The sequence below is a fragment of the Schistocerca cancellata genome, chromosome 4 (genome assembly GCF_023864275.1).
Source record: "Schistocerca cancellata isolate TAMUIC-IGC-003103 chromosome 4, iqSchCanc2.1, whole genome shotgun sequence".
NCBI classification, from domain to species: Eukaryota; Metazoa; Arthropoda; class Insecta; order Orthoptera; family Acrididae; genus Schistocerca; species Schistocerca cancellata.
Genome location: NC_064629.1, coordinates 774,466,598 through 774,492,150, shown reverse-complemented (window position 1 = coordinate 774,492,150; position 25,553 = coordinate 774,466,598). Strand labels below are relative to the sequence as shown.

Here is a 25,553-nt window from a genome sequence, read left to right as displayed (position 1 = left end):
AACGTTATCCAGTAGTTAATTAATACGGATTAGAAACATTAACGTCTCTATAACGCTCTCTTTCGTTGTTGTTGTTGTGGTCTTCAGTCCTGAGACTGGTTTGATGCAGCTCTCCATGCTACTCTATCCTGTGCAAGCTTCTTCATCTCCCAGTATCTACTGCAACCTGCATCCTTCTGAATCTGCTTAGTGTATTCATCTCTTGGTCTCCCTCTACGATTTTTACCCTCCACACTGCCCTCCGATGCTAAATTTGTGATCCCTTGATGCCTCAAAACATGTCCTACCAACCGATCCCTTCTTCTAGTCAAGTTGTGCCACAAACTTCTCTTCTCCCCAATCCTATTCAATACCTCCTCATTAGTTACGTGATCTGCTCTTTCGTTATTCCGATATTACCCTTCTATCTGTCGACTTTCTTCCGTTAAACCTAGAACACCAAGTTGGGGGAAAATGTTGCATTGTTACTAAACCATCGTAAATTATACTAATTCGCGTTGTATTCAAAGGAAGTTATAATTTATAGTTAATTCACGAGTTAATTACACTTCTAAGGTCTCCAGTGGTATGTCACATACAAAATAAATACAAAATGTCCTCTTTTACACCCTATACTGATAATACCTGGTTGGCGGGAACCGCAAATTGGTACCGAGTACAATCGTAAATTTTGGGAGGGTTTAGTAATCTAGTAGTAATGTAGCCTGTATGCCAGAAGAAAGACAGGCGAAGAGAGCACTTGAGGGGAAACCAAGTACCAACCGACCCAAAGGGCGACAAAGGCAGCGCTAGATGGACGACCTGGCAGCCATGGAGAATGAAGACACTTGGAGGAACCGAGCACAAAGAGAAAGGAATGGAGGCAGTTTGTGCAAGCAGCGCGCGGTGTGCAGGGCCTGTGACCACCGGATATGTATTAATAATCTAGGGTTAAGAACGACGCGTTGAGTTATTTCTGCAAGGAAATCCTCAATCCAATACAAATGTGGTTCGATACTCTGTAATCTTATGTTTTGTTCTCCAAAGGATAGTGCAGATCCTATGTAATAAATCATTTATTCTTACGACATCAGAGGTCCTATTTCGCTTTCTTGCGTGACATGCGATGTAGAACATTCACCATCTACATCTACATACATACTCCGCAATCCACCATACGGTGCGTGGCGGAGGGTACCTCGTACCACAACTAGCATCTTCTCTCCCTGTTCCACTCCCAAACAGAACGAGGGAAACATGACTGCCTATGTACCTCTGTACGAGCCCTAATCTCTCTTATCTTATCTTTGTGGTCTTTCCGCGAAATGTAAGTTGGCGGCAGTAAAATTGTACCGCAGTCAGCCTCAAATGCTAGTTCTCTAAATTTCCTCAGTAGCGATTCACGAAAAGAAGACCTCCTTTCCTCTAGAGACTCCCACCCGAGTTCCTGAAGCATTTCCGTAACACTCGCGTGATGATCAAACCTACCAGTAACAAATCTAGCAGCCCGCCTCTGAATTGCTTCTATGTCCTCCCTCAATCCGACCTCATAGGGATCCCAAACGCTCGAGCAGTACTCAAGAATAGGTCGTATTAGTGTTTTATAAGCGGTCTCCTTTACAGATGAGCCACATCTTCCCAAAATTCTACCAATGACCCGAAGACGACTATCCGCCTTCCCCACAACTGCCATTACATGGTTGTCCCACTTCATATCGCTCTGCAATGTTACGCCCAAATATTTAATCGACGTGACTGTGTCAAGCGCTACACTACTAATGGAGTATTCAAACATTACAGGATTCTTTTTCCTATACATCTGCATTAATTTACATTTATCTATATTTAGAGTTAGCTGCCATTCTTTACACCAATTACAAATCCGGTCCAAGTCGTCTTGTATCCTCCTACAGTCACTCAACGACGACACCTTCCCGTACACCACAGCATCATACCACTCAGTATAATGTACTGGCTTCCCTTAGTCAAACATTCATCAATCTAATCACATATCTGCTAAGATATAGCGTAGGATCGTATGATGGTTAATAATCCACCATGTGGTGCGATGTCAAACGTCTTGTGGAAAACTGGGAAGACGGAATCTATCTGTTCACCAGCATCTGTTGATTGTAAGGTGTCCTGTGGGAATGATTTCTTTCATCCCCATCTTCTTAATGTTGCGGCAGGTCGAATATTTGAGGCGTGCTGTATAGTGGTCAAACACTACCTCCTGATAGTGGTCTCGGAAGAGGGTCAAATGGCGCGTGATCGAGTGTAGGGTAAGGAAAGCTTATCGGGTAGAGGATCTGATCGGTGGTGCAGCAGCTAGCAGCCGGCAGCTGCGGGTGGTTAAGTAGGGCACGGGCATGCAGGCGGCGTCTGCGGCCAGTCGTTGCCCCGGCAGGTGGGGCAGCCCGCAGCGCCGCTGCCGCTGCCGCTGCTATATAGGCGCACCCCACCGCACCGCACGTCGCACGCACCTCGCGCCACGCATCTCGCGTTGCTCACGCAGGTACGTACCGCGCCTCAGCCGCCCGCGCTATGCGTCTCTACTTCTCCTGCCGGACGGCTCTCGTCTTCACAGGACTGTCGACTGTTGGCTTATTTGCCCTTCAGTTTTGTTTACAGCGTAACTATCATAACAAAAAATAGTTAGAAAACGTTTCTGTATACGGTATAGTTTTCCGGTGGTGGAATGTTTTATCTACATCAGATCAACAGTAGGTACGAAAGAGGAGTCATTTCTGGAAACCCAGAATCTACTCTGTAGGAATCAACACGGATACCGGAAACAGCGATCGTGTGAGACCCAACTCGCTTTATTTGTTCACGAGACCCATAAAATATTAGATACAGGCTCCCAGGTAGATGCCATTTTCCTCGACTTCCGGAAGGCGTTCGATACAGTGCCGCACTGTCGCCTGATAAACAAAGTAAGAGCCTACGGAATATCAGACCAGCTGTGTGGCTGGATTGAAGAGCTTTTAGCAAACAGAACACAGCATGTTGTTCTCAATGGAGAGACGTCTACAGATGTTAAAGTAATCTCTGGCGTGCCACAGGGGAGTGTTATGGGACCATTGCTTTTCACAATATGTATATAAATGACCTAGTAGATAGTTTCGGAAGTTCGGCTTTTCGCGGATGATGCTGTAGTATACAGAGAAGTTGCAGCATTAGAAAATTGTAGCGAAATGCAGGAAGATGTGCAGTCGATAGACACTTGGTGCAGGATGTGGCAACTGACCCTTAACATAGACAAATGTAATGTATTGCGAATACATAGACAGAAGGATCCTTTATTGTATGATTATATGATAGCGCAACAAACACTGGTAACTGTTACTTCTGTAAAATATCTGGGAGTATGCGTGCGGAACGATTTGAAGTGGAATGATCATATAAAATTAATTGTTGGTAAGGCGGGTGCCAGGTTGAGATTCATTGGGAGAGTCCTTAGAAAATGTAGTCCATCAACAAAGGAGGTGGCCTACAAAACACTCGTTCGACCTATACTTGAGTATTGCTCATCAGTGTGGGATCCGTACCAGGTCGGGTTGACAGAGGAGATAGAGAAGATCCAAAGAAGAGCGGCGCGTTTCGTCACAGGGTTATTTGGTAAGCGTGATAGCGTTACGGAGATGTTTAGCAAACTCAAGTGGCAGACTCTGCAAGAAAGGCGCTTTGCATCGCGGTGTAGCTTGCTGTCCAGGTTTCGAGAGGGTGCGTTTCTGGATGAGGTATCGAGTTTATTGCTTCCCCCTACTTATACCTCCCGAGGAGATCACGAATGTAAAATTAGAGAGATTCAAGCGCGCACGGAGGCTTTCCGGCAGTCGTTCTTCCCGCGAACCATACGCGGCTGGAACAGGAAAGGGAGCTAATGACAGTGGCACGTAAAGTGCCGTCCGCCACACACCGTTGGATGGCTTGCGGAGTATAAATGTAGATGTAGATGTTAACGTTCCTTCGATGATGAGGTCATGAGAGACAAGCTACAGTTTCAGATTGAGAGAATGATGGGGAAAGAAATCGGACATGTCCTTTTCAAAGGAACCATCCCAAAATTTGCCTTCAGCGAATTAGGGAAACTACGGAATACCCAACTTGCGATGGTCGGATGGGGATTTGTTATGTCGTTCTCCCGAATGCGAGTCCAATCTCCTAATTTCTGCCCCACCTTGTTCTGTCTTAACATTCTGAACACTTTATGGTCCCCTTAAAGTCAGTACCGCCATTAGACACATGTGCACTTGATAAAGGCAACATAAAGCCGAAATCATGACCGTGTAAATGTCACACTGCAAATAACAGAAAACAGTCTAGTGGCAGTTCTGACTTTAAAGAAATGTTGTAAGACTGTGGCCTCACATTATGAAAAAATTGTTAACTTTATGGTTCATTCGCCAAGAATTTCAGTGACGTTTCCGGTTAATAGTATTGGTTTGATAGCCAATCGTGTTTGTCAAACTTGTCTAGTTACCGTAAATATGCCGGAATTTTTAATTTTCTTCATTAATTACTTGCAGCCGAAGAAGTGATTTATTTAGTGGCGGACTTAACGCCAATTTTGATTCTTCTGGTAAGAATGCAAGAGTTCAGCGTCTCTCGTCAGTGAGAGCATTAATGCCGCAGTGGTAGCTTAGTTGAGAAAGGATCAGCGAGGATGTGCGCGACTTCTGTTCGAGGAACGACGAATCTTGGGAAACCCAGCTCAGGATTTGAATGCCACCCCGAGTCTAGTGCCCCAACCACGGATCCAGCTTGCACTTTTATCTTTCATTTTTTGTGTCAAATAGTGTATTCCATGTGTTTTTTCTCTAATCTACGCGCGTATCTTCACCTCTATGTGGTTGCGTCATTGCCTTTACTTCCTCGAAAAATATTTTCTTTGATTAGTAAGTTCAGTTAGCCATAGTCGTTACTCGCAATCCTGTTTCCTTCTTGGTACTAATTCTTACATTTACATAAAAAACTAAACTTAACTCCGTTCGAACGGGCCATGAAGACCCAACGGTACCGACCGGCTCCCGTGTCATCCTTCAGCCCACAGGCGCCACTGGATGCGGTCACGGAGGGGCATGTGGTCAACACACCGTTCTTCCGGCCGTATGTCAGTTTACGACACCGGAGGCGCTATTTGTCAGTCAAGTAGCTCCTCAGTTTGCCTCACAAGGGCTGAGTGCACCCCGCTTGCCAGCAGCGCTCGGCGAACCGGACGGTCACCCATCCAAGTGCTCGCCCAGCCCGTCAGCGCTTAACTTCGGTGATCTGACTGGAACCGGTGTTAATACTGTGGCAAGGCTGTTGGCCCTATACATTTACATGAACCTGTAAACTCCACAGGCCACTTTATGGTGTGTGGATCCCGAGTACCGCTTCCATTTCCACACTTTGCAGGTTCGAATCCTGCCTCGGGCATGGATGTGTGTGATGTCCTTAGGTTAGTTAGGTTTAAGTAGTTCTAAGTTCTAGGGGACTGATGACCGCAACTGTTAAGTCCCATAGTGCTCAGAGCCATTTGAACCATTTTTAACCACAGTTTGATTATCAGTTCGCAAGTGTTGAGGCGAAAACGCGACTGGCGGTACTTCCCGGAATATCTTAGATTTTTCCCGCAATGGGCATTTCGCATGTTGTAAGTGGCAATAAGTAAGACGCTGTCTCATTCTTCCCGGAACGTATCCTCTGGGAACTTCAGCAATAAACAATTACGTGATGCACAACGTCTCTACATCCACATCTACACAACTACTCTGCAATTCACACTTAAAATCTTGACAGAGGGTACATCGAATCACCTTCAGACTCTTTCTCTACCGTTCCATTATCGAACAACGCGAACTCATTTCTCTTATTTTAATACAATGATAATTTATCCCAATGTAGGTGGATGCCAACAAAATACTTTCGCATTCTGAAGAGAAAGATGGTGATAGAAATTTCGTGAAAAGACCTCTCCGCAACGAAAAACGCAATTGCCACCTCAACTCGAGTATCATATCTTGACAGAGGGTACATCGAATCAACTTCAGACTCTTTCTCTACCGTTCCATTATCGAACAGCGCGAACTCATTTCTCTTATTTTACTACAATGATAATTTATCCCAATGTAGGTGGATGCCAACAAAATACTTTCGCATTCTGAAGAGAAAGATGGTGATAGAAATTTCGTGAAAAGACCTCTCCGCAACGAAAAACGCAATTGCCACCCCAACTTGCGTATCATATCTGTGACACTCTCTCCTATTTCGCGATTATACAAAACGAGCTATCCTTCTTTGAACTGTTTCTATGTCTTTCGTCAATACTGCCTTGTGAGGATCCCATACCGCGCGGAAATTCTTCGTAATAGGACGGACAAGCGTGGTGTAGGCGGTCTTTTTCGTAGGTCTGGTAGTCCGCCTCCACAGCCCCACAGCGAAATGCCATACGAGGGACCCGGATTCGTTTCCCATCTGGGTCGGAGATTTTCTTCGCTCGGGGAGGGCGTTTTGAATGCCATACCAACAGGTAAGCCGCCAAAGTGGGGCCGCCAGGCTCCCCGCACGTGGGTCTCCCTGCCTAGCTACACGCATAATCACTGTCAGTAGATTTGGTGCATCTCTTAAGCGCTCTCAAATAAAACGCAGTCTTTGGTTCACCTTCCCCAAAACATTTTCTATGTAATCCTTCCAATTTAAATTGTTCGTAATTGTAATGCCTTGGTAATTTAGCAGAATTTAAAGCCTTTAGATTTGTGTCATTTGCCGCGCGGGGTATCCGCGCGGTCTCAGGGGTTTGTCACGGTTCGTGCGGCTCCTCCGTCGGAAGTTCGAGTCCTCCCTCGGGCATGGGTGCGCGTGTGTTTTCTTCAGCATAAGTTAGTTTAAGTTAGATTAAGTAGTGTGTAAGCTTAGGGACCGATGACCTCTACAGTTTGGTCCCATAAGATCTTACCACAAATTTCCAAATTTGTATCATTTATCACCTAACCAAAATATAACGTATTCATTTTAGTACTCATGTGGATGACCTCACGTTTTTTTTTTTTTAATATTTAGAGTCGATTGCCACTTTTCACAGTAGCCGGCCGGAGTGGCCGAGCGGTTCTAGGCGCTACAGTCTGGAACCGCGCGACCGCTACGGTCTCAGGTTCAAATTCTGCCTCGGGCATGAATGTGTGTGATGTCCTTAGGTTAGTTAGGTTTACGTAGTTGTACGTTCTAGGGGTCTGATAACCTCAGCTGTAAAGTCCCACAGTGCTCAGAGCCATTTGAACCATTTTCACAATACACAGACCCCTTGTTTAAATATTTTTGCAATTGGTCTCTCTTGCATCAGCTTCCACTGTAATTTAATGAACGTCTCCGTGACCTTTCCGGTAACGAATAAACCCAACATGAAACGCGCAGTTCTTCCTTGAATGAACGGGGCGGTACAGTGTTAAGACACTGGACTTACATTCTGGAGCACCTTGGTTCGAATTCTCATATCGTCCTCCAGACTAAGCTATGTCGTGATTTCTTTAAATGGCTTACAGTGTAATACTGGGATGGTTACTTTGATAGGGCGCTGTCACACTTCCTCTCTTCGAACTTGTGCTCTGTCTCTAATGCCGTCGTCGTCGACAGTTCGTTAAATCCTAATCTTTCTTTTCCGTTCTTCTTTGGATCTTCTCTGTTAACCGTTCTTAGTATGATTTCAGGTTGATTAGCAATACTCACGAATTGGTCGAATGACGTATCTCTAAACCCCCCTGTCGTGGGTGAATTACCGTTCCTTATGATATTTACCAAGAAACTCAGCCAGCGCCGGCTTTTCCTACAAATAGCTGTACGCGTCCGTTTGATTTTAATTCCATCAGGACAAATTCTCCTATCTTCATTACGGTTGTTTCTGTACACATTGATTAACTGAGTGTTAATGTTTGTTCAAATTGGTACGTGAATCGAATGCGAAAAATACCATGAGATCGAATTCCGTCGCTTTTATATTACAGTTTTTGTAATAAATTACTCAAATGACGTGAAGGGGGGAGATCTGACCCCGGAGGTTGAGGAGAAGGGTTAGTGTCCCTTTAGCTTGAAGATCACCAGTATAAAACTAGAAGCTGCATGAAGGCACAAGCGACTGATGCTGTTCTATAAATGAGACATACTGTGCCAGAGCGCTGCAATGAGAAGCGGGATAACCTGTAGAGAACTGAAAAGCTGTTGGTTGACCCTTAACGTAAATTAGTGTAACGCAGTGCGTGTAAATGGGCAGAAAGGTCCATTACCGATTGACTGCGCTATTGGCGATGAAACACGGAGAAAATATAACAACTGTTAATTATCGAGTAGTTTAGTGTTCGGAGCGACTTTAAGTGGAACGAATGGATAGAATTACAGACAGGAAAGGCATATAATAGGCTGAGGTTCATTCCAAGAATACAATGCGAGTGTGATTCGTCCGCAATGGAGGTAACTTGCAGAACAGTCGTTCTGTGTGTGGACCTCTTGCCAGCTGGGTTTAATAGAGGAGAAAGAGAAGATACAAAAAAGGTGCTTTTTTTCTTCATGGGTTCATTGGGTGGCCGCGAGGGCGTTATGAAAGTGCACACGGAACGCATGTTACAAGATGGGTGCAGTACATTGTGGAGATAAGTACTATTAAATGCTGAGATCGTTCGTTCTAAGAAGAAAGTAATCATGCTACTACTGTCCACACGCATACCGCGAAATGACCACAATAGGAAAATATGAGAAATTAAGGGTGTTACAAAGGCTGATCCACAGTCGTTCTTCAATGCACCATTCACGAATGGAACAGGAAAGGGGGAGAAATGATAGAAATGTCACACTACACACCGCCACACACCGTAAGTTGGATTGTGGGTAATAGATGTAGATGTAAACGGAATACTAGCGTTTAACGTTCCAATGGAGCACAAGGTCAGATTGGCCAAAGCCAGAGGAGGTCTATTCAAATGAACTATCCCGGACATCGGCTTAAGTGATTTTCAGAAACCACGGAAAAACTAAATGTGGGCAGCCGAACGGGATTTGGAAACCGCTCGCATAGAATCGCAGCCCTAGCTCTGTTAAAGAACGACTCGGTCGTGACATTATTGAGGAAACATTACTGCTTTTGCTTTGGAGCAGAAACACGTGGAACCCGAATTCAAAATGACCGCAACGAGGTTTGAATTCCAGAATGCAAAACAGGCACTATTTTTTTTACGGAGAGTTATAAAGAGGTGTTCCCTGTTAGCTGACGGAAATAAGGTTTGATTTCAAATACTTAAAAATAAATTTTTGAAAGTGATGTTGGTATTTATTAACGTTAAAACAGTGCGAAACCATTGAAATTACATACACTACTGGCCATAAAAATTGCTACACCACGAAGATGACGTGCTACGGACGCGAAATTTAACCGACAGGAAGAAGATGCTGTGATATGCAAAAGATTAGCTTTTCAGAGCATTCACACAAGGTTGGCGCCGGTGGCGACACCTACAACGTGCTGACATGAGGAAAGTTTCCAACCGATTTCTCATACACAAACAGCAGTTGACCGGCTTTGCCTGGTGAAACGTTGTTGGGATGCCTCGTGTAAGGAGGAGAAATGCGTACCATCACGTTTCCGACTTTGATAAAGGTCGGATTGTAACCTATCGCGATTGCGGTTTATCGTATCGCGACATTGCTGATCGCGTTGGTCGAGATCCAATGACTGTTAGCAGAATATGGAATCGGTGGATTCAGGAGGGCAATACGGAACGCCGTGCTGGATCCCAACGGCCTCGTATCACTAACAGTCGAGATGAGAGGCACCTTATCCGCATGGCTGTAACGGATCGTGCAGCCACGTCTCGATCCCTGAGTCAACAGATAGGGACGTTTTTAAGACAACAATCATCTGCACGAACAGTTCGACGACGTTTGCAGCAGCATGGACGATCAGCTCGGAGACCATGGCTGCGGTTACCCTTGACGCTGCTTCACAGACAGGAGCGCCTGCGATGGTGTACTCTACGACGAACCTGGGTGCACGAATGGCAAAACGTCATTTTTTCTGATGAATCCAGGTTCTGTTTATAGCATCATGATGGTCGCATCCGTGTTTGGCGACATCGCGGTGAACGCACATTGGAAGCGTGTATTCGTCATCGCCATACTGGCGTATCACCCGGCGTGATGGTATGGGGTGCCATTGGTTACACGACTCGGTCACCTCTTGTTCGCATTGACGACACTTTGAACAGTGGACTTTACATTTCAGATGTGTTACGATCCGTGGCTCTACCCTTCATTCGATCCCTGCGAAACCTTACATTTCAGCAGGATAATGCACGACCGCATGTTGCAGGTCCTGTACGGGCCTTTCTGGATACATAAAATGTTGAACTGCTGCTCTGGCCAGCACATTTTTCAGATCTCTCATCAATTGAAAACGTCTGGTCAATGGTGGCCGAGCAACTGGCTCGTCACAATACGCCAGTCACTACTCTTGATGAACTGTGGTATCGTGTTGAAGCTGCATGGGCAGCTGTACCTGTATATACCATCCAAGCTCTGTTTGACTCAATGCCCAGACGTATCAAGGCCGTTATTACGGTCATAGGTGGTTGTTCTGGGTACTGATATCTCAGTATCTATGCACCCAAATTGCGTGAAAATGTAATCACATGTCAGTTCTAGTATAATGTATTTGTGCAATGAATACCCGTTTATCATCTGCATTTCTTCTTGGTGTAGTAGTGTATGTTACTCGTCGTGGGACAATTATTTCAGGTGCTGATCGGTTATAATGGGTCAAAATGTGTGCTGGCGCGGGAATGTGGCTCTGGATATATGGAGAAGAGCTAATAGCAGGCTGAAGCTCTGAACTACTGCGTGAGGTGTGATCAGTCGAAGTACTACCTACAATACGCAACTGTATGCGTCTGAGCTGCGATCGATGAATGTGGGATTTCAATTTCTGAATAATTCGAACAATTCCAGCAATGCCTCTTAATAAACTGCTCGAAAAGTACTTTAAAAAGTGTTTTGGTGAATTATATCAGCGATATCTCTAATGAAACGTTCGTCGGGCATAGATTAAAATCTGTACTTATACAGGAATATGTATGGGTGCTACCTTATGGTTAAGAATACCTCACGGTTTCCAATCACAGCAACGAAAAAAGGAAATGGAGATTCAGATTTAACGTCACCTCCACAGCATTAGAGACGGAGCATTAGAGACGGAGCATTAGAGACGGAGAGGCTCGGAATGGGGGAAGAAATCGGTCGTATGTTTTTCAAAGTAACAACCTCGACACTCGACTTGACTGATTTCGGGTCACTATGGATAATCTGAATCTTAATGACTGGACAGCTACCAAGTAGACGCAATGGCTGAAGGCAATCAGGTGGATGCAGTATTTCTTTGCTTCCAAAAAATAGTTAACATCTTACCACAACGATGCTTATTAACGAAAGTACGATTCTATGGGGTATAAAATCAATTTGTGAATAATTTGTGCATTTCTTGGTAGGGAGGACACAGGATCTTGGATGGAGAGTCGTCGATAGATGTAGACATAACTTCGTAAGTTTCTCAGGGAAACATGCCTGGGTGGTTGTCCATGTCGTATATTGTGACCCGGCAGTAACCTCAGACTTTTTGCAAATCGTGGAGTTATCTATAATGCAGTTATATAGCAAAATAGCGCGACAAATATTCATTCGGATCTTGATAAGATTTCCCATTGTTCAGACATTGGCAACTTGCTTTTAATATATAGAAATGTAAAATTGTGCACTTTAAAAAACGAAAAAAACGTAATATTCTATGAATAAAACGTCAACGAATCACAATTAGAATCAGTGTACTAATGAAAACACCAAGGTGTAACAGTTTGTGAGATATTAAATGAAATTACCCCTTAGGGTTAGCCGTAGGTAAGGCTGCGGTTCATTGGTGGATAAAGGGAAAAAGCAGTCGGCCTAAAATGGAAGGACCCACACCAAATAAAACTGACAGGAGATATTGAACGTATACAAAGAAGGGTAACACGAATGACGAGACGTTTCTTTGACTGATGGGCGGGCGTCACGGAGATGCTGAAGAAATATTTAACTGGCACACAGCATCAGTCCCGCGAATACCTACTTACACAGATCCCAAGATGCACAGTTAAGTGATGAATATAGAAATATACATCACCCTAAATATTGATTCAGTATGGACCCCAAAGACAAGTTAATAATAACGGACGTGAATGGAACGGGAAGAAAGCATTATATTTCGTACTATGGGAAGTGCCCTCTGTCATACACTTCACTGTGGTTTGCGGATTATAGATGTAGATGTAGACGGAATTCAATCTCCGATTCTTTAGAATGCGTGTACTATGTCTTAACCACTGTGACACTTCGGTCGGCTACGGAAATAACATGCGTCCTATCAAGTGTCATTAATAGGACCGGTTGCGTGATCTATGAAGAAATCAACTCAACACTAATCCTATTTGCTGGCCGTTGTGGCCGTGCGGTTCTAGGAGCTTCAGTCTGGAACCGCGTGACCGCAACGGTCGCAGGTTCGAATCCTGCCTCGGGCATGGATGTGTGTGATGTCCTTAGGTTAGTTAGGTTTAAGTAGTTCTAAGTTCTAGGGAACTGATGACCATAGATGTTAAGTCCCATAGTGCTGAGAGCCATTTGAACCATTTGAACTAATCCTATTTGAATTTTATATTGATATGAAGAGCGTTCCCAGGAGAGCGCTTACACATAGTTGATTGATTAGTTAAGGACATGGCCGTGCTATCAATGAAGGAGTCTCTTCACCAGCTACGTAGAATAGATCGTAGGTGCTAGCGAAACTACAGACCTCAGAATGGCTAATTTTCGTTTCGATCCTCCATGCTGATTTAAAGTACAGCGCGTTTTTGCGCCGCTGAGTCTAATTATTCAGAGATTATCTGTGGCTGACAATTTACAAACTAATTACTTCATCAGCGTAAGAAGCCAACGATTATAAGTTAATTCTGAAAATAAGTAAAAGATAGTGAAAGCAGGTATTTATTGAACAGATGCTTTGGACTTAATCCCAGAAAATTTGCTCTGTCGGTAGTTCATTTCATTTTGCTGTCTATCCCACTTATTGTCTGTTATTCCTGGCTGCAGGGTAATATTACCAAATTACTCTGTGAATTACGCTTGGAACTGCAAAAATTACACCACTTATGAGAAGTGCTTATAGCAGTGGTGAGGCCTTAATGGTCCGCATCGGACAATGGGTAGGCGGCAGTTCTGAGTGATCTCGGCTATTTCCTTCCTTTTATATATATAGCTGCGTCGCTCGCAACGTCAGTGTAGTGTAAGTTGATCCGAGCAGTGAACAGCTTCCTGCGATGTCTCTGCTTGTGCTCCTAAAATGGAATCTATCCTTTCTATCACAGGTAAGACGCGTGTTTTGTCTTCTGGCTCCTCTCTGTTCAATAAAACATATCGAATACTGAACGCGATAACATAAAGCACTGAATATTTCGGTTACTAAATCTGTATAGTTACGAGCTATTTCAGGGGTATTCCGTTCCCAAGTATGGCAAAGATGAACGGGTTCTGTAAAATAGTGTTTGAATACAGTACGTATGTGAGACACATGTGGTGTTGTTTCCTGTTCGTTGTTTCATTCGTAACTGTAGTTTACATTGCAAAGTGATATTTTTGCTTTTCTATAAGATTAAGTGCAGTATCTGTTTTCCTTGCTTATCGTGCAGTTTTACGATCCACCACTGAGAAATAACTACAGTTTTTCAGATGCAAGTTGAATGATACTTTCCGACTTGTTTTAATATTTTATTTCCATCTCAACATGGATTCATCCTTTATTGTGATACTGAGCAAGATACCACAACAGTATTGGCATTTTTTCTTGCCTATCTACTGTACTTGGGATTAACTTCGTTTTTACAGACAGAACAGTTTCTCCTGACTGAAAGGGTCGAGCAGGTAATCGACTGCAGCCTTCTTCCGGCATTCGCCTAAATTGATTTATGGGAGCCATTTAACATCGAAAGCATAATAGAAATATCATGCTAAGACAGCTGAAGACAGCCGAGGAATATGCAGCAACTCCGTTCATTAAGGCTGCCAGTGTTGCCAGCAACGATCCTCATGCACTAGATCCGTGTTTATCGTTTTTGTTACTATGGCTGAATCCGAATACTTCAATCATTTTACAGTCAAAGAGTAAAGTTTGTCTCTTTACATAGCGTAGAGCGACTCGAGTGCCTATGTATATGTATTTAAATTGGTTTGCAAGTGTTCTAAATTATGTGTTGCGCATAAGTTTTAGGATTTACAGCAGATGATGAAACTTCAATAGCTACACAAATATTGTTGTAAAAGAAGTGGAATGTGATGGAAATTATTTCAAATAGTCGGTAACATCAGCACGTGGTTTTCACATAACTGATTAACATTTAACTGCAACAAACCGCAGTGCACAGAGTTTCCGACACGGAACTATTGTAAAAGGAAAATTTTACTAACAGTCACTGACATTGATCATATTAAATTCGTAAAGACTGTTGGAGGATGAAAATCTTTCTTGGAAGTATGAAATCTCGTGCAGAAGCTGAGCATAGCTATCTTGAGTATAGGAAATATTCTCTGACACTGACACGCAAAAAAAATTTACTTTGTTTGCTTTCACGCTAATATCTCTTATAGCATCATATTTTTGGGCAACTCTATTCACTCGTCAAGAATACTTTTAGCCCAGAAAAGAGCGGACAGGCAGATCTGCGATGCCAGTTCGCAAATTTTATGTATGCCGTTGTTCAGGTGCCTCGAAATTCTAACTGTGCCATTCCTGTACGCATGCTCTATCAAAGGATTTGTTGTTGACAATACTGACTTATTCAGAAGAAACTGCATTTCTTGAAGCGTTGTGCCGAAGGGTGTATACTATTCAGCAGCTTTCATTTTCAGTAGACTTCAAGCAAAACTTGAGAGATTGAGTAATAAACCCAAACTCCTCAAATCTAAGTTGAAAGGTTTCCTTGTGGCACACTCCTATTCTGTTCAAATCAAGTGGCTCTGAGCACTATGGGACTTAACATCTGAGGTCATCAGTCCCCTAGAACTTAGAACTACTTAAACCTGTCTAACCGAAGGACATCACACACATCCATGCCCGAGGCAGGATTCGAACCTGCGACCGTAGCGTTCGCGCAGTTCGAGACTGAAGCGCCTAGAACCGCACGGCCACACCGGCCGGCTCCTATTCTGTACAGGAGATCTTCGCAATGGTGGAGAACGCTTCTCTGTAATGTGGTATTTATTCGTATACTCTATCATCACTTTTCCCGAATTTTATTAATTCTTTAATTTCGATTGTTTATAAATTTCCTAGTCATGATTTCGTAAACAATGTATTGATCATGACAATGTCATGGCTTTGGCTCGCATGATCTCACGGAACCTGATAAATAAGTAAAATAAAATAAGACAATTGCTCATTGTGCCTTTTGTGAAAAGACTACGTAACAAAGACATTATTATCGCACAAGAATTTTTCGCTGTAACATTATTAAAACAACTATGCCTGCATTCATTTGCAACTATTTACAGCCTCTTAGAATGTGCCAATCAAAGACAACTGAGCCGGAATTTCAACCGACACATCCCAAAAGCGAGTCCTTCATATTGTAATGAATATTTCTGTTGGTTCCTTTCTTCAAAATGTTTTCGCCCTGTAGAGTGAGAGGTCGGATCTTGTAGCAGATAAACGCTTATGTAAAGGTTTAGAAGGCGTATAGTTTCGTCATGTAATAAAATCATATCTTTACTTGAGGGGCCGTATTTATGTTAATACTAATTTTGTGAAGAGCTCGGATTTCGTATAAGACATTAGAATGTTGAGCTTGGTTCTGTCTTCTAATTGTATATGTAGTTTGGAAAATTTACTCACTTTTGTTAGTCGATATCGGAGAAAATGAAATGTAGTTGCTGTATCTGCGTCGTGTATGAGTCAGTACGGGTGCCCATCATTAGCTTTCAAATAGTGACAATGCCGGCGCCCAACTGAGAAAACTGCAACTATAAATATGTAAAATGTGATGTACATGCGTGATACCTCTCACTATCGTCTTCAATATAGTTGATGTGTGTCGATAAAATTAGCTTTCAAATCGAGGAATGTTACGTTTGGACGCCACTCGATAGCATATCTTAGACTGATATGTCTTCCACGTAGAGTGTCATCCAAATTCGTTTTGATATTTCAGTGACAGTGAGATACTAGGTAAATTATTCATTATTTAAACATCTCCACAAAGGAAGGGAATATCGATGTTTGAAGCTTATCGACAAACAGCTGAGTATCTCCATTTGCGTTCAAATTTGTACTTTGCAAGCCACCGTCCGTTGTGTGTGTCGAAGCGTATAGTATGTTACTTGAATTATTTTTACTCCGTCCTGCTCCTTACGTTCATGGTGTACGGGGAAAAGGTTGCCAGCGACTCTCTTTGTTAGCCAGAATTTTACCAATTTTGCCGCCATGACCATCAGGTCACATGAATGTTGTAGGAACTAAAAAGTTTCTTTGCTGGTACTGGAAAGTGGACCCTCGTAATTTTGATAGGTCACTCGCGATTCGTTACGTACATCCTGTAGGGTCTACCACTGGAATTTTCAGAGCATTTATAAAATGGTGTCGTGCTGACTAAACAACAAATTTGCTACGAAACGCTTAGCTCTTCTTTGAATATTCTCAATCTCCTTATGGTTATTTGGTGAAGAGTCCAGACCACTGACAGTGTTCAAACAACAACCGTAGCCGGCCGGAGTGGCCGTGCGGTTCTAGGCGCTACAGTCTGGAGCCGAGCGACCGCTACGGTCGCAGGTTCGAATCCTGCCTCGGGCATGGATGTGTGTGACGTCCTTAGGTTAGTTAGGTTTAATTAGTTCTAAGTTCTAGGGGACTGATGACCTCAGAAGTTAAGTCGCATAGTGCTCAGAGCCATTTGAACGAACAACCGTAAACAACCTCCTTCGTGATTCAATGAAACTTTCTTAGAGCTGTTCGCATAATTGTCAGTCTGCTATCTGCCTTCCCCGCGCCTAGATATACATGGTCATTCCACATCAGATCACTCGGAACAGATGTACTTAAATACTTTCAATACTTGACGGATGCGACTAATTGCAGTGACTGATGGTGTAATGTGTAGAGGTTGTTTCCACATATTTACGGTCGTTCTCTTCTTTTTCCTAGTCTTATTCTGCGTCTTCACAGGATCGGAATGTCACTCTGGATTTGGCTATGTTAGGGTAGGGCGTGGCCGGATGCATTTCTTGTCGCCCCACCCCCTCCCCACATCGCACAGGAGGAATTTGTGTACTCCATCTGTCTGTGTCTAGTGTTGTCGCATGTGACAGTTCGTGAATGTTTACGAAACGCTTGCAAATCGCGTAATTGAGGGAGGACGTGGGTACCGCTCCGGTGTTCACTTAGTAGAATGTGGGAAACCGCATAAAAACCACATCCGGGATGGCCAACACACCGGGCTTCGCCGTTAATTCGCCGGGCGAAATTGATCAGGAGCCGGCGGGTCTCCCCAAATTCCGGAAGCGGCGTGCTAACGCTCACGGTTTTCCGGGCCGGTGCATTTACGGACATCACATCTCATTTATTTGTGTTACCCTTTGCACGTAATACTGCGCATAGGTTAAGTCTTTCCGCATTTCGCAAACGACTATATCATTTGCAGAAGAGCCACGGAGGATTACGAAGTTTTTCTGTATTTGTACACTCATGGAAATTGAAATAAGAACACCGTGAATTCATTGTCCCAGGAAGGGGAAACTTTATTGACACATTCCTGGGGTCAGATACATCACATGATCACACTGACAGAACCACAGGCACATAGACACAGGCAACAGAGCATGCACAATGTCGGCACTAGTACAGTGTATATCCACCTTTCGCAGCAATGCAGGCTGCTATTCTCCCATGGAGACGATCGTAGAGATGCTGGATGTAGTCCTGTGGAACGGCTTGCCATGCCATTTCCACCTGGCGCCTCAGTTGGACCAGCGTTCGTGCTGGACGTGCAGACTGCGTGAGACGACGCTTCATCCAGTCCCAAACATGCTCAATGGGGGACAGATCCGGAGATCTTGCTGGCCAGGGTAGTTGACTTACACCTTCTAGAGCACGTTGGGTGGCACGGGATACATGCGGACGTGCATTGTCCCGTTGGAACAGCAAGTTCCCTTGCCGGTCTAGGAATGGTAGAACGATGGGTTCGATGACGGTTTGGATGTACCGTGCACTATTCAGTGTCCCCTCGACGATCACCAGTGGTGTACGGCCAGTGTAGGAGATCGCTCCCCACACCATGATGCCGGGTGTTGGCCCTGTGTGCCTCGGTCGTATGCAGTCCTGATTGTGGCGCTCACCTGCACGGCGCCAAACACGCATACGACCATCATTGGCACCAAGGCAGAAGCGACTCTCATCGCTGAAGACGACACGTCTCCATTCGTCCCTCCATTCACGCCTGTCGCGACACCACTGGAGGCGGGCTGCACGATGTTGGGGCGTGAGCGGAAGACGGCCTAACGGTGTGCGGGACCGTAGCCCAGCTTCATGGAGACGGTTGCGAATGGTCCTCGCCGATACCCCAGGAGCAACAGTGTCCCTAATTTGCTGGGAAGTGGCGGTGCGGTCCCCTACGGCACTGCGTAGGATCCTACGGTCTTGGCGTGCATCCGTGCGTCGCTGCGGTCCGGTCCCAGGTCGACGGGCACGTGCACCTTCCGCCGACCACTGGCGACAACATCGATGTACTGTGGAGACCTCACGCCCCACGTGTTGAGCAATTCGGCGGTACGTCCACCCGGCCTCCCGCATGCCCACTATACGCCCTCGCTCAAAGTCCGTCAACTGCACATACGGTTCACGTCCACGCTGTCGCGGCATGCTACCAGTGTTAAAGACTGCGATGGAGCTCCGTATGCCACGGCAAACTGGCTGACACTGACGGCGGCGGTGCACAAATGCTGCGCAGCTAGCGCCATTCGACGGCCAACACCGCGGTTCCTGGTGTGTCCGCTGTGCCGTGCGTGTGATCATTGCTTGTACAGCCCTCTCGCAGTGTCCGGAGCAAGTATGGTGGGTCTGACACACCGGTGTCAATGTGTTCTTTTTTCCATTTCCAGGAGTGTATATGCCGTGAATAGTAACCGTGCTACCAAGTATACCATACGTGTTTCCGCTTCTTGTGATGTTTCTCATTAAGGAAGACAATTTGGGTATCGTTTTCCAGGAAGTCTTCATTTCAATCGTATACGATATCCTTGTTACCATCAATAGGTAATTTGTTTACTGGGCGACTGTGCAGAGCGTACTGAAGACCTTTCGCTATTCAAGAAACATCGCTCCCTGTACACTTTTGTACCTCACGGACGAACATAACAAGACGGGTTCTGTAGTAATGTGCATCTGTACCGAGACATTCCTACAGATCAGAACGACGTGCACTATTTATCAAGAGGAACTTTCCGTTGTGATAGCAGTTTACGTTGGACTGTAGCTGGAAGAAATGACAGTTCTTCCATATAGTCGATACAAAATCTAGTGTGTACCCATCAGATACAGTGTACTATCCTCTCACTGGCTTTCTGATTTATTTTTCAGTTCCATGTTCGCTTATTTCTACATCTGTCATTTTCGCATCCGTCCGTCGGCCGAAAGTAGGAACCACTTCGTGAACTTCGCTACGGTACCTAAAAGTAAATTACCAACCAAGCAGCGTAGCTATATTCAGACCACACGACACGTGAACCTCCGATAGGTTTGCTACCTTGTTCACGTAAATGAATGGATTTACAGAAGCCTAATTCACACAGCTAGAGCGCTTTGCCACATAGCTGTGTTTGAATAACATCTCATCAGACCAGGTTCTTTCCCCTGCATTCTCTTCCTCTTTACGTACCATGTCTTGAAACCAGTCACTATACGGAACTTTCGAGCCAGATCGTTTTTGTTCAAAGCGTGCAGTTGCGTTCGAATGCACAAGTCCCATTTTGCAGTCTTCCGAATTGAGCACACAACTGACCAGCTTTTGTGCCAAAACGCTTGTGCCTGACAAGGAATGTTTATAAATCTGTTTTAAATTTTAATTTGCGTAACTTGCGGTGTCGCTCATATTTTTGTGACACGTATGTTGCAGACCTCCAAACTCTTTTTTGACACTATCGTTTCGCCGCTGTAATGTGCTCGTTCTTTCACAAGGTCTCGTACTTTTCAAAAGAAAAGCTCATTTCAGCCATTCTTCCTGCATTGCCATCTGCTTGTAGCACCCACGTAACTTAGGTGTCCTTTGTCGAAAAAAAAAAAGAATCCACCGCATTAACCATAACTGCATTTCTTTTTGTGTCAAAGTATTAAAGAGAGAATACATTTTTTGTCTCCTCTGTACACAGAGGTTCCGTGAAGAGTTGTTAAATCTTACGGTATGAACATGGTCCGAATGATACTGACAAAACGCTTGTGCCTGACAAGGAATGTTTATAAATCTGTTTTAAATTTCGATTAGGAACAGTGACCATAACGTCACTAACAAGTAGTATTCCTCGTAGAACGCGAACTGTTCGTATGACTCCTGATCACACGCGATGTAGCTAATTGTCATCTCTGCGGTACTGGTCCGTGAGTAATTTTCGTAACTTTTACATAATGCCTTTGGTCACGAAAACTGTCAACGGCCGGGAGAGCGGTGTGCTGACCACATGCCCCTCCGTATCCGCATCCAGTGACGCCTGAGGTGAGGATGACGCGGCGGTCGGTCGGTACCGACGTAGTTTAGTTTACATGAAATGCTTAAAATTTTAGGTAACGTGCTAAAGTTCTACGTAATACGAACATGTTTTCATGTAAATCGTAGGCAAAAGTTATTATCATGAATCCGAAATTTTTGAATGCTGTGTTAATTTTACGCTTTTAGGAAGTACGTACGTATCGATTCTGAATAGGTACGACACTTAATTCAACGTTCTCTATAAACTGTTGCTAGTGTATAGCACTGACTATAGAAATAAAGTAAAATGTAATTCTTTGTCATGGCCACATGTGACGCTCTTGCTACGTTATATTAAAATATGTGATTACCGTGACTTTCTCTCGCAAGAATGTAAAAATGAGTACTTATAATTTTGTATGCAGCACCGTAAAGTGTTTTTTATGTCAGTCCCTCTTCCAGACACAATTTTTTATTTTTGACTGTGTTCTTTGCAAGGTGTACGTACCAAAAGCTGGAAAATTTTTAATTTTTAATTATTGATTTGAGCATATCTGCCCTAAACATTGCCTATTACCTTCTCGCAATGTAACTTCACGGCTTTTAAATTTTCATTCAGATGAAGACATCCTTCGAGATGCCGAAAGCTAGGTAAATGTATGAAACGATTTTCAGCAGGTGGGCTATGTTATTTTTCTTTTGAAACCAATATCCGGCTGCTAAAAGAGAGCCACGTTCAAAACTATAATTTTTGACTGAACTAAGTAAACATATTATATATTCCGACTTAAAATAAATCGAAACAGTAGAAATATCGAGATCGTACCAATGGTCTGTCTAACAACAATCATTGCTTTTAACACTCATACCACATGAGACCAACTTTTATTGCTTACTTAATACAGAAAATACATGAACAACATTCATCTTTAAGGTCTAAAAATGAATAAAAATGGAACCAAATCTCAACTTCAACAATATTCGTAGTATTATTTAAATCCTCATGGACTCGAGGTAGGGGTTGTTAAGTCAGTAGTTACGAATATTTGGCATACAATACGAAATGAAGCGATGTTAACACCCATATACGTATTTTGGAGCCACGTTCTCATCATCTCTCATTCATTGGACAAACAAATACGCTAGAAATCAGCTGGTGTGATAGCAAGTAGACACGGCTGGAGGCAGTATTGTAGGAAAAGAGGCACACTTGTGAATGAAAGGAAGTGTGATAGGTCGGAACAGTGAAACACGAGCTGGATATTTTAAAGTAAGAGGTGGACTTCTAGTGCAAATAATTTTATGACTGCTACTTTGCATATTCGGGGTCCGCCTGCTTAGTTCGGTGGTAACGTGCTCGCCTTCCATGCAAGAGGGCCCGGGTTCGATTCCCGGCTGGGTTGGAGATTTTTCTCCGCTCGGGGACTGGGTGTTGTGCTGTTCTCATTATCATTTCATCTCCATTCCGGCGCCCAATGTGGCGTCGAATGAAATATGACTTGCACTTGGCGGCCGAACTTCCCCGAATAGGGGCCTCCCGACCAACGATGCCATACGTTCATTTCCGTTTTTTTGCATGTTCAGGTACTTGTGGTTGATGATTTAAGCTCGGATAGTCAGATGTTGAGAACTTGACTCTCGAAACGGAGATATCTGTTAATATAGTTTTATTGTTTGTTGTATGCTACATAAATATAACGAACGCCCGACTCGTTAGCCGTTTATCTGTGTGAGACTGCAGAAAATAGACTAACATTGCCACCGACCAATGACTCGTTCAAAGTACCTATGAAAGTCGGTACGGAGGAGGATGAGTTTGTACTCGCATGCAACAGTGTCAGCTTTCCCAAACCGCAACCGCTACTTTTCCCTGATGTAGTTTCTCAGTCGGCCTTACGATGACCAGCGTGTCCCATTCAGTCCATCACAAACAGTTCGGGGAATCCAAGTCGTATTCACCGTATGGCTGTCAGATTTGTTGACCATTCAGCTACATAATTCAGTAGGAAAAAGGGAGAGATAAGATTAGGATTTAGCATCCCTTCAACCACGACGTGTCTGGTATTCTTAGAAAAAAGTTTAAAAGACATCATTGTAGAGGGAGCTCAAGTCAGTATAGGACAAGAATAATGTAACACTTCGGCCGTTTTCTGATCAATTCATAATTGAATTCCATTCTTACCGAAAGCGCATCAAATGGTTCAAATGGATCTGAGCACTATGGGACTTAACATCTAAGGTCATCAGTCCCTTAGAGGCAGGATTCGAACATGCGACCGTAGCGGTCGCGCGGTTCTGGACTGAAGCGCCTAGAACCGCTCGGCCACACAGGCCGGCCCGAAAGCGCATCCAGAGTGTTAACAACTGCGCTGCCTCACTCGGTTGCATGACTCTGAAAAGGTTGCCGGTTAGTCAACACACAGACAAGGATTTTAAAAGTAACATAATGAGTGCGTATGCGATAAACAGAAATGAAGTAAGGAAAGAAGCATGTAAGAAGGCTAGTTTACACTGTTCAAGCTACAGAATTTTCAAATACTTTTTTTCAGACTGTGAAATATGTGTTACATATACCATTATTATTTGTTTTAGCCGGACATATAATCCGAATTCTCTGTTTGCAGGAAGGAACGAGACATATAAAACCATGCTGCTCTTCAAGGAGACTTTTGCTTCTCTCGGTAAGTGCCACCTTCATCGCCTCCATATAATGAACGAAATTAAAAGTAAAAAATAATAGGTTTATGTCTTATATTAACAAAGTGCTATCAATAGCCAAGTTGTAAATTTTACAGGATAAAACATTGGGTATCCAGAGTATAATACACTCCTGGAAATTGAAATAAGAACACCGTGAATTCATTGTCCCAGGAAGGGGAAACTTTATTGACACATTCCTGGGGTCAGATACATCACATGATCACACTGACAGAACCACAGGCACATAGACACAGGCAACAGAGCATGCACAATGTCGGCACTAGTACAGTGTATATCCACCTTTCGCAGCAATGCAGGCTGCTATTCTCCCATGGAGACGATCGTAGAGATGCTGGATGTAGTCCTGTGGAACGGCTTGCCATGCCATTTCCACCTGGCGCCTCAGTTGGACCAGCGTTCGTGCTGGACGTGCAGACCGCGTGAGACGACGCTTCATCCAGTCCCAAACATGCTCAATGGGGGACAGATCCGGAGATCTTGCTGGCCAGGGTAGTTGACTTACACCTTCTAGAGCACGTTGGGTGGCACGGGATACATGCGGACGTGCATTGTCCTGTTGGAACAGCAAGTTCCCTTGCCGGTCTAGGAATGGTAGAACGATGGGTTCGATGACGGTTTGGATGTACCGTGCACTATTCAGTGTCCCCTCGACGATCACCAGTGGTGTACGGCCAGTGTAGGAGATCGCACCCCACACCATGATGCCGGGTGTTGGCCCTGTGTGCCTCGGTCGTATGCAGTCCTGATTGTGGCGCTCACCTGCACGGCGCCAAACACGCATACGACCATCATTGGCACCAAGGTAGAAGCGACTCTCATCGCTGAAGACGACACGTCTCCATTCGTCCCTCCATTCACGCCTGTCGCGACACCACTGGAGGCAGGCTGCACAATGTTGGGGCGTGAGCGGAAGACGGCTAACGGTGTACGGGACCGTAGCCCAGCTTCATGGAGACGGTTGCGAATGGTCCTCGCCGATACCCCAGGAGCAACAGTGTCCCTAATTTGCTGGGAAGTGGCGGTGCGGTCCCCTACGGCACTGCGTAGGATCCTACGGTCTTGGCGTGCATCCGTGCGTCGCTGCGGTCCGGTCCCAGGTCGACGGGCACGTGCTTCTTCCGCCGACCACTGGTGACAACATCGATGTACTGTGGAGACCTCACGCCCCACGTGTTGAGCAATTCGGCGGTACGTCCACCCGGCCTCCCGCATGCCCACTATACGCCCTCGCTCAAAGTCCGTCAACTGCACATACGGTTCACGTCCACGCTGTCGCGGCATGCTACCAGTGTTAAAGACTGCGATGGAGCTCCGTATGCCACGGCAAACTGGCTGACACTGACGGCGGCGGTGCACAAATGCTGCGCAGCTAGCGCCATTCGACGGCCAACACCGCGGTTCCTGGTGTGTCCGCTGTGCCGTGCGTGTGATCATTGCTTGTACAGCCCTCTCGCAGTGTCCGGAGCAAGTATGGTGGGTCTGACACACCGGTGTCAATGTGTTCTTTTTTCCATTTCCAGGAGTGTATTTATTATATAAAAGCTGTATGATAATTAGTGAGGAAAACTGACACAGGTGAGGCGATACGATAAAATAAGCAAAAACGTTCTAGTAATTATGAATCCGAAAACGAGCAGTTTTAGGGATAACTGCGAAAGTATGGTTACATGCCACCATTGTCATCAGTATGAAGTATCTTTTTGGGAAGTGCTAATATGTTTGAAATGGAAAGTTTTGAAATCCCCATCTAAGTGAGCTCATTTTTCATCCGTGGCCCGAATCCAGCAAACGCATGATGGGACACCGGCTCATTTTCTGCTAATATAATACAACGTCTAAAGCGCCAATGTGATTCCAGGTGGTTAGTTGAAGGAGGGCGTGTACCTTGGCGTCCAGGATCACATGACTTCAACCCTCTGAATTTTTCTGTCTGTGCTATCTCAAAACTCAAGTGTACGGGACATCTGTTGATTAGTTCGAAGAACTGGAGAAGCGAACTGTATAGTCATAAATCGTGGAACCGAATTATACGGGGATTTAGTTCCCAGGTTCGATTCCCGGCGGGGTCAGGGATTTTCT

At 44.6% G+C, this 25,553-nt stretch overlaps 1 protein-coding gene across 1 annotated transcript in view; it reads left to right on the top strand.

Annotated features, from left to right (window-relative positions):
• Positions 1–2,460: 2,460 nt before the first annotated feature.
• LOC126183566 (uncharacterized) overlaps positions 2,461–25,553 on the top strand; it is a 52,205-nt gene continuing 29,112 nt past the window's right edge. The window contains exons 1-2 of the mRNA XM_049925644.1: positions 2,461–2,494; positions 23,378–23,434. Coding sequence (XP_049781601.1) covers positions 23,401–23,434 — 34 coding nt within the window. The 5' untranslated portion in view covers positions 2,461–2,494; positions 23,378–23,400. The remainder of the gene's footprint in view (positions 2,495–23,377; positions 23,435–25,553) is intronic.